The sequence below is a fragment of the Olea europaea genome, chromosome 22 (genome assembly GCF_002742605.1).
Source record: "Olea europaea var. sylvestris chromosome 22, O_europaea_v1, whole genome shotgun sequence".
Taxonomy (NCBI): domain Eukaryota; kingdom Viridiplantae; phylum Streptophyta; class Magnoliopsida; order Lamiales; family Oleaceae; genus Olea; species Olea europaea.
This window is the reverse complement of record NC_036258.1, coordinates 4,796,736-4,807,399: the sequence shown is the minus strand read 5'-3', so window position 1 is coordinate 4,807,399 and position 10,664 is coordinate 4,796,736. Positions and strand designations below refer to the sequence as shown.

The following is a 10,664-nucleotide window of genomic DNA, read 5'->3' as shown; positions in this document are numbered from 1 at the left end:
AAGCCAGTTATAGCAAAACTGATAAACAAATACCAAAAGCACGTACTTTAATTATAAACCCCATCAATCCCCAATTTGGACCTAGGTAAGAGCCTTAAAACTCGTACCTATACCTAAATGGACTTTACCAAAATAAAAATAAAATTATAATACTCATCAATAGCACTTCAAATCCAAAGAGCCAGGAGAAATCAAAATGATAGAATTTTTTTATTTTTTATTTTTCTGAATCGCTGTAAATGGTAAGGAAATCATAGAAAAACAATGATCCCAACATTATTTTTCAAAAAATGTGTTTGGCAGATTGACAGTATTGACATGAGAAGAATTGACAGTAGAGGAGCTTCTGAAACAGTGAAGGTTTAGAAGTGGGAGGAGGAGGAGAGAGACAGCATAGATTCCACGTAATTCTTAAATTAAAATTTTCAGATAATAATGAAAATTTATGTTTACAAAATAAACAACCAATGAATAAATATAATTCTGAAGGATGCATCTTAAATGACATACATCAATATTGGCTTGCAGCTCAGCATTGGCTTCAGGAGCAGGGATTGCCCGCATTGGTCGTTCCCGTGTACGTGTTTTCTTCACACCGCCAGCATTAGCTCTACCAGTAGCTCTTAGCCTATAACCATGAAACTTAAGTCAGGTGTTTAGGGGAAACATAACAAATCACATGTTACTATTCCTGTAGCTTCTTGACAAAGAAAAGAAGTAATCATATGGATGTAAAGTCAATGGCCACATCCTTAATCCAATTGCCAAATCATGGATTATATGTTGAATTTGATATACTGTGTGTCAGGTACTATAGCAAGTATTGGAATTTGAAGTTTAAATTCAATCTAATGAACATTAATAGTCCAAATGAATAAGACTACGGGGCCATATGCCAGTGGAATATAAAAAAAGCTATCATATTTAATAGATTACCATTAATGAATATTGTAATTGATAGCTACCATATTTAATTGTGATTTTGATTCTATATAATGAGAGAACCTCTCACATTGAAAGGCATTGAGTTTTACTGAGTATATTTGATGTGTAATTATTTTCCAAACCTTTTAGCTTCTTCATCACGCCTCTTAGCATCCATCTCCTTGCTGGGAGGATACTTTGGAAGACTTGATGGATCACATGCATAAGGTTCTGTTCTGAAGAACTGCAAGAATGAAAACAACAAATAGCTAACTTTCTGTGAGTGACGTACAATGAGAATTCTTGACTATTTAGATCACTAATATTGGACAAATGTCATGGATGCCATATATCCTCCATAAATGTCTATAGCAGGGTAGACACCACAGCTTCGTGAAGGGAAAAAAAAATGGTAGGAGTGGGAGAGAGAGATGAGGAAAAACATAATTATGGAGGAGTACAAGAGTCACTACAACAAACTATAAATGGAGGAGTACAAGAGTCACTACAACAAACTATAAAGATGGAGATAATTTTTCTGATTTTCTAAAGGAGGATTTTTTTTCCCTTCCTTTTTTGTTTGTGTATGTGCATGCATGTTTAGAGAGAGGGACAAGGGAGCTCACTTCACTGTTTAATGCAGCTGTAGCAGTTTGACGCTCAGCTGGATCAATTGCAAGTAGAGTCTCAATTAATGGCAGTGATGATGGCGGGAAATCTTTAAATGTCTCTGCTATGCATCTTTTATATGACTGTTGAGGCTTGAATATGGTTGTATGCGGTAGTTTTGATTTTTTCCAATATTCGTCTGACGGAGAGCCACATAGCTTGAAAATCCTGTGCAGCTGTTCCACCTAAGCATAATAATAGCATTCACCTAGTTATTACTGCAAGTCCAGTTTTTATGCAGATATGATGATAGTAACTTTAAACACTTGGTAGTCAAGTAAAGAAAACTGCAAAAATTAGTAAAATTAAGCCATTGGACAAGCATGCATAATGAGCTAAATTAAGCCATTGAACAAGCATACATAATGAGCTAAATTGTTGCACAACATAGTGCTTGTATGGGAAAGTTTTAAAAAAGTTGAAGTCAAAGTCAATAATAAATTTTAACTACACATTCCATGGGATTCACAACTTTTATCAACTTTTCAACAACATATTTCATTATCAAAAGTTACAACAAAGCCCCCTTAGAATCGCCTACAGCAACATAAATTGAAGAGAACAAATGTCGAGCACCAGATTGAGAAACCTCTTTCATAATTGCATTATGCTGAGAATCAAACTGGTGGCAGACTCCCTGCCTAATGCCAGTCACACCTAATCATTATGCCTTCGCCGTGCCTAGTTTAATTTAACCCCATTTGGCCTCCATTAAATTACATTTCATTTTTCTCTCACCTATTTTCAATTACACAATCTTCCATAAAATAATATTAGACGTAAATCGAAAACTTTTCCTTCCTTTTCAACCACTCATTTTTTCTAAAAAACACTGTTCCACCCATTTTCATTTGAAAAAATGGGGCCCTAATGGAATAATTCTGCAAGTGGTTGACCGGAAGACCGAGGTTATAGCGAGTTACAGTATCTCCTCAGCATTACTCCTTGAACAAGGCTTATGCAATATCCAACCAGGTGTTTCGCTCCCTTTTAAGGGAATCCCTGATATAAGATTTGAGAATGATAGAAGCCTTGAAGCACAAAATATCCGCCGAACCCATCGGATGTGCCTGCAGGCTGCAGCAGGTCAATTAATGCTAAAAAGTTCAGGATTTCAGGCTGGGTCTGAATGTGGCTCCTTTTTTTCGTTAGAATTTGGAGCAGCTCTCTCCCGACAGTAATCCTCCTTTGGAGAGGGGACAAAAATGAGAGAACCCCCGGTCTGGGGGATTAAGCGGAAATAAAAGATTATGGAGAAGACAAGGTAGAGAAGGAGGCTTGTACGGATTATTTAGTAAGCCATTTTATAAACAAGATCCCTAAGAGGGTGCCTACTTGAATACTTTCTTTTACTGGTAAAATAACTTATTGCCACAAGCATACGGACCCTCGAGAATTAGTGCTTCTGGTCTCATTTCCAGCATGTTGAATTTCATTTACCCACATCTACTTTTCCGTGAGGCCAACACAAGGTCAATCTCAAGAAAGTATAACATATAGCAAAAGATATCAAGATCATTTCTTAAGGCAATTTTTAAATCATAATTAACAGTGGATTTGGTCTAAATTTCTTTTTTGAGCAATTTATAAATTATAAATAATATAACTTCAGCTTCAAAGACAATGAGACATCTTCTATTTCTAGGTCAAATATAGAATGCCAAACCATCATTTCCAGCAATAGCAGTTCATTAATTATAGAATGTCTGGTGAATGAGTACAAAACGTATTGCAATGAGTAATGACTAGCAACTGAGAAAAACCATCTACCTCTGTCCGCCCAGTCATGATGGGCCTCCCAGCAAATAACTCCGCTAAAATACACCCAGCACTCCACAAGTCCACACCTACACCATAATCGGTGGCACCAAGAAGCAGCTCCGGAGGCCTGTACCAAAGAGTAACCACTCGACTGGTCATCGGCTGCTTCTTGTTAGGGTCAAATGTCGAAGCCAAACCGAAATCAGCAATCTTAAGAATTCCTCCATCATCAATTAGGAGATTTGACCCCTTAATATCACGATGCAACACGTGCCTGTTATGGCAGTGCTCAAGGCCTGACAATAGCTGATGCATGTAGCATTTGACCTACAATATCAATCAAATAACGCCAGAATAAGAAAACATCCAAAATCTACAAGAGAGAGATTCAGGAACTCAAATAAGAAAATGGGTAAAAAGAAATAAGTAGAATCCAACCTGAGGTTCTGTAAATTTGATTCCGGGGCTTGAAGCCAAGCCAGCCAAATCATGCACCATATAATCAAACACTAGGTACAAACTACATGACATCCTTGAAGTCGCCAACCCTTGCAATTTCAAAACATTTGGATGGTCCAAACGACGCAAAATCAAAATCTCTCGAGCCATAAATCTCACGCTCTCGGGCTCCAAATTATCGAATCTGACTTTCTTTAATGCAACAATGTTCCCCGTTAAGGTATCTTTAGCTTTATAGACATTACTGTAAGTACCTTGTCCAATCTAATCTTGATCCCACAGAAAAACATACAACAAATGAGATACTAACTCAATATAACATACAAAAACTGGAAACTAATCTAAAAAGCACTTGCCTTATCAAGTTTCTCAAATGCGTCAGCCCGACGAGGGGTCAATCCATTAATTGCCTCCCCTGCAACTGCCGAGAGCCAAGCTGGCCATCCAGCAGCCACTTGCTCACCATGGATGTTCTTTGGGGGATTACTTAGACGAGGATTTGGCCTAGACCTCCTCCTCTCACCTCTCGGCTTTCGCACATTTCCATCCTTAGGCTCCTCCTTCTGATCTCCACCATTCTGAAATTCACCACCCCCTCCGCCTTCGCAGCCACTGTGGTCCTCTGCCTTACTTACAGAACCAACTACTACTTTCTCTCTCCTCCCCGACTGTGCGACTGGATCTCTCCCTCCCTGAATATCCCTCCCATTATCAGTTACAACCTGGCCAGTAGGAGGCCCAGTTGATGAAATCTCTTTTCCAAAAACACACCCCATCTCTCAAAAACACCGAACTTCATTTCTCACCACATCGCGCACTCTTATCCCTCATTCAAAACCTCTCAAATAAACAACAAATTCGAATGCAAAGCCTATGGACAAATACGCTGTAAAGGAAAATCCAACAAATGGGTTTTATCCCAATTCAATAAATATCCACAAATAGAACAAGAAATTCAACATTAACGCACGGATAAAATCAGATTTCAGCAGACAAACTAGATGGGTTAAGATCTATTAAGCAACGAACGACTAATCGAGGTTACATTTAAAAAAACCGCAAACAAACCATATTAGGGGTTGGATTAATACAGCAAAAATAATGTAGTATGAGTGAAGAACCCTCACTTTAGTGCCCAAAAAAGCAGAAGCATCAATGATTTAGTGAAAGCCCACAATTTATGGCGGTCAAAAATGAGCAAAGGCTATTATACAGTAAACAACCAATTAACTTTATTGTGCCTTGCGGAATTGAAAATCAGAGAATTAGACAGCAGCGAAGTTGAATTTACACTTGTCACTATGAACAATGGAAAATTCTAAATACTGGAATATTATTTTCTTGGTGTGCTTTTCTGTGATGAGCAAGTCGAGTTTTTACTGGTCAAAGTGCATGTTTGGTCCAACATGTGAATTATTTAAAATGATTTTTTTCTATAATTTTTTAATTGGGTAGGCGTTTTTATCAAAAAACCACCTAAATCGAACTACGAACATAGTTCAATTAGATTTTATTTAAATTTTACTTCTCAAGTTTGGATAGGTACAACGATTTCAAAAGGTCAAGGCCTGTTCGTGCCCCTTTAATTTCAAAAAATATATTATAAAATAGTGATTGATATTAAAATGTGTGGTTAAAAAAATAATTTTTTTATTTATGTGTAATATTATTTAATAAAAATGTGTGGTTAAAAATGAATACTGTAGAAAAAATAATGTAATAGAATGGTTGACAAATAAATGCTAAATTAGGAGTGAACAAAAAAATAGTCAACCTGTCAAATTAAATTGAAAATCGCGACTTTGAAACCGTTAGTTCGACATCAGTTCCAAATTGGACAAAACCATTTTGAAATGATTCAATATGTTTTCATAGTTAAAAATCACTTGAAATTAAATTGAACAGTTCATCCAATTTTTATTAAAAAAATACGCGTTTACTCAAAATATATTATTTATTGGTTCAATTTATACTTCAAAAAAATATTTATTAGTCGACTTCTATTTTTGTAGGGAAAATAATTATTTATGATAGTAATTTTCTTACCTAGTTTAGAAATAATAAATTTTGCAAATTAAAATTTTATTGTTGAATTTTGTTTAATTTAGGTCCTGTTTGAGCCACAATTTTTTTAAAAAAATACATTGTTTAACAGTGATTTGACACCATCTCAATCACACATTTTTCAATAAAATAATATTATACGCAAATTCAAATTTTTTTCTTATTTCTTAACCGCACATTTCTCATCAATACATTATTCAAAAATACATTTTTATTCCAATAATGTGGCTCAAACAACGGCTTATTGATTTAAACTTATTTTGAGATAAGTGTTTTAGTATTTCAAATGATTATTTTTAGTGTGATATTGAGATTTCATAACTATATTTTTTTGGGAAAATTGCAGCAACGACTCATCATTTTTTCATTTTTTGCAAACTTTACTCTAATCTTCATTTTGTGTCAGCAGATGTTCCTAACATTTCATAAATATGCACCTAAAATCCATTTAGACAGAAACCGTCCAAAACACTATCAATTTATCGGGAAAATTAATAAATCAACACCCAATAAAATCCTCTAAAACCCCATCCAAAAAGGTATGAACATCCAATAAAATCATCGTGATAGCATATAGTTCAAAAAAAATTTCTGGTTAGCTAACGGTATTTTGGACCGTTTCCGTTAGGATAGACCTCAAGTACATATTTAAGAAAGGTTAGGATCGGTACAAAATGAATATTAGAGTAAAATCTGTAAAAAACGAAAATGTTAGGGACCGTTGCTGAAATTTTCCCTATTTTTTTCACTTGGTTTGAAAATGTTAGTAATATGTCGCTAAAATTGTTGTTGAAATCAAACCGAATTCAAAAAATGATTTGGTTTAGTTTGAAAAATTTTCAAACTGTTTAAAATAGTAATTTTTTGTTTAAAATTTGATAGGACTAAACCAAAACCAATCACTCTGTTTTGATTCCATCAATGTATGTAGAACTACTTAATTCTATAGGTAGAATTTTCATTATACTTTATTTGATCCAATTTCTATTAATATCGAATCAAATTTATTGAAATCGTATCGCATTGACCGTTCCATTATTACTTTTTGGCATGTAAAAACTATAAAAAGCAATAGCGTGTATAACTTTGTGAGAGAATTAAACAAAAATGTTACGAATAATAGATTTTATTTCTTTCTTTTTTTAATGTATAGTAACTACAAAGTGGTGGTCGCAACAACACAGTGATAGAGCTACTTAAGTATTAGGCGAGTTAGACAATCGCTTAAGGTCTCAAACCATAGAGCACCCTCATAGACAATTTTGCTCAATGCCTCAAAATTGTTTGAACCGTCCGTATATAGAGGCACTTAAAATATTGATCGCTATTAATATCTTAACAATATCAATTTCTATTCCTGATATATTCAAATATTCTTAACGTTTGTTAGAAAATAATTTGTCATTTTTTATACAAAAAAATTGGATGATAAGGACGTATAAAATATTCTTCAAACAGAAAACTTTGACTGTAGATAAATATCTTAGACGCCACCCCACACTTCACCTCAAGAAAATTGTGAAGAAAACTTTTAGCCCCGTTTATTTATCATTTTTGGAAGAATGAGAATGAAAAATATAGTCGTTACGGACTCCACACAAGAGATAAAAATTCAAATTTGGTGGTTTGATGTGATAGATAATGATTATAGTCTTCATTTTAATGAAGAAATAATGGGAATCAAACATGGGCTTAATTCTTCGGAAAGTTCGAGAATTTTCCCAATTGAAGCCAAGCAAAGGATATTTTGAAAAGTTGATTCTGCAAGGCTTTGAAAAGAAGAAAGAAGATTAGGTTACTTATTATTATATATCCTTCTTCGTTTAATCTAAATTTTATATACTTTTATTAAAGACAAACTAAAAAATATATGTAAATAAGCAAAACAATTCGAAAAGCATTCAGGTTTGGTATGAACATTGCCCCATGATTTGTTAATAACAGAGTAAATCGCTACAAGACGGTTCATGCATTTTAAGACATATATTTGTGTTTTTCTATGATTTATTTATTTATTCATTATTATTTATTAAGAGGTGAAATAGAGTGAAAGAACGAAACGAACTAGTGAAATATAAAGGAAAAATGACTTCTTCCTAGTTTGATCAAAGACATTATTCGAATATATACCATAATAGTCTAACTCCATCACTCGCTTAGACTGACGTTGTAGCACTAATAATGCTAAATAACATTATTCGGATATATATTATTTATTTTCAAAATTTTAATCAAATGAAAATGGTTAATCATTCAAAAGTATAATTTCATTTTCTATTGAGCCCATCACCGGACAAAGGGAAAAATAAAAATTTGTATTTTCCACCTCCTTTCTTTCCCACCCAAACATACTTGTTAGATTGACATTTCTGTTAGCCCCCTGGGACATAATCCATTGGTGCAAAGGACAGCCGCAGTGTGGGGGTTCGATTCTTGAAATATGGAATTGAACTCCTTGCAGGTACAGTGTACAGACAACTCTTGCTCCTTGGCCTTTTGGGAGTACATCCCGCGATTTACATCCCTTACAAAGTTCTAGGGGCGGGATGATGGGACTTTCAAGATTGGGGTTCAACCCCCTTTTTTTTTTTTTTTGATTGACCTTTCTGTTGCGTTTACCATTCTTGAAAAATGTGGCACAATGTTTTGAAATTTGGACCAACTTGAACTCCCTTGTAAAGTAAAAAAAAAAAAAAAAAATGTTCATTAACATATTTTGTGGTACACCAAGATTAGTGAATTCGTTTATTTTTTGTAACCTCGTATTCAGTATCGTAAAATAATATTGTTGTATTGATTTTAACGGAATAACTAATTTTAAGTTCGAATAAAGAGAAGTGCTACAACACGTTCGCATATTACGTGAACTTATATCATATAATTTTATATCAATTTTTATTACTTTTCAAATATTTGGACGCTACTATTTTCACTAACTAAATATAATTATAACATTTTCATTGTGTGAGAGCGAACATGTATATTCATTTGAATTTCTCTTTCCAACTCAATAGTATTTATTTATTTATTTTTCTCCCTTTTTTGTATTTTCCCGTTTATTGTGACTTTTGATGACAATTTTTTTCTAATGGAAATTCAACTTCAAAATATGTGGGCAATATTTTACAATCAAACATGGATGACAAAGTAGAAATCATTCTTCTGGTTGTTCAACTCCCTTTTCAATCTCACGTATTGGGACAAAAATATAAAACAAAATCATTTAGGATTAGGGTTGTTAAAGCTTATTAGATAAGATTATTTTGACTCAAATTATAATTATTACCTTTCAATCATGCTTTGCAACGTGTTTGGAAGTACGTAAAATGGCAGGAAATTAATTAATATTACGAATATTAAATGATACTAATTAGAGAGACTGACGGGATTCTGTACATGTCAATATCCAAGGTCACTTGACTACAAAGTAAAACACATCAATATTCATAAATAATCAATTATTTTATTTTATTTTGTGGATTGCTTATTAATTTTCTTGGTGTTAAGCAACCCGTGGGATATTTTTAGGATATGCTGTTGTTGAATTCAATTGCACCTCATATTTTTTTTATATAAAAAATCTAATGAATTCATATTCAAGAAGGGCTGCCTCAAATTTATATGTTTTATAGTACATGGACCATAAAAAGTTTGAAATATTTGTTATATTACATATGAGTGTATTAAGGGTCAATTGGAAATATTTTTAAAAGTCAAAATTTGCTTCTGAAATCAAGATTCTATTTTTGAACTTATTTGGATGATTTTTTTGAAATGCTTTGTTTGTGTTGAATAGTCAAAAAGCTTTTAAAGGAACTTGATTTAAGATAATTTTTTCGAGAAACTTCAATAAACGAGCCCTAAATATGTTTTTAGATTCTATATGAATTGGCCCATATTTTGGTGGGAATTAAAATTTTAATTTAAGTCAAACTCAATAATTAAATTTAACTACATACATTTATGGGACTACGCTTTGAAGCCGTACATTCAGCTTTTATTAAAATTTAGTAAAAAAATCAAATTTAACCACACCAAACAGGGGCTATATATACAATTTTGATCTTCTAAGCATTTTATGCTAAGCACCATGTTTAGGGTGAAAGTTATTTAGTTTTTATTTTAATTTTGATTTTAACTGCCACGTAAAAACGGTGCTTCGGTGATTTATTCGAGATTTCTACACTAAGAGGTAAAATTCAATTTATTTACTAGCTAAATTGGTAAATATGACGAAAGCCTTATCTGTACATGAATGTAAATTCATAGTCTATGTTCATGATAGAAATATTCAAAGGAAGAACGTGCAAACAACGAGATTATTGTCAAAGAGTACTACAATGTAACAAGTGCGAGCTCTTTGAAATAATAGAAGGCAATTTGCTCCAAAAAAATTCGAATAGCATTTATAAAAATAATATTCTTCCTTTATGTGAAAGTAACTTATATTTAATCCTCCATCAATGAGATAGATGGCCACGGAATGGAAGGTTTTGTATCCAAAAAATAGAAAAAGGAGTAGAGAAGCTCTCGATAGGGTTAAAGACGTAACTTGAGCCTTGCTGACAGTTCGTTTTTTGAGCTAATCCCAGCGTGACACCATTTCATTTTTAGAAGTCTTTAGCTAGGCCCAAAACATTTTGAATTATTTGGCCCAACTTGACCTATGTTAGGTTGTGTCCATTAATTCGTACAATTCTGCAAAAAAATTCGTAAAAAAAAATTTCATATTTACGAAATTATTCGCGTCTCATTTCAAAACTTCAACACTAAGAAACAAAATGTAA

General features: G+C 33.2%; 1 protein-coding gene across 2 annotated transcripts in view; it reads right to left on the bottom strand.

The window, feature by feature from the left end:
• Positions 1 to 5,166, bottom strand: part of LOC111371469 (probable serine/threonine-protein kinase At1g54610) — a 6,009-nt gene extending 843 nt beyond the window's left edge. The window contains exons 1-7 of one of the 2 annotated variants that reach the window (XM_022993477.1): positions 4,941 to 5,166; positions 4,170 to 4,699; positions 3,793 to 4,077; positions 3,364 to 3,681; positions 1,551 to 1,778; positions 1,068 to 1,168; positions 511 to 628 (exon numbers count right to left, since the gene is read on the bottom strand). In XM_022993477.1, coding sequence (XP_022849245.1) covers positions 511 to 628; positions 1,068 to 1,168; positions 1,551 to 1,778; positions 3,364 to 3,681; positions 3,793 to 4,077; positions 4,170 to 4,589 — 1,470 coding nt within the window. In that variant the 5' untranslated portion in view covers positions 4,590 to 4,699; positions 4,941 to 5,166. Of the gene's footprint in view, positions 1 to 510; positions 629 to 1,067; positions 1,169 to 1,550; positions 1,779 to 3,363; positions 3,682 to 3,792; positions 4,078 to 4,169 lie in introns of both variants that reach the window. The other variant, XM_022993476.1, reaches the window with a different exon arrangement.
• Positions 5,167 to 10,664: the final 5,498 nt, after the last annotated feature.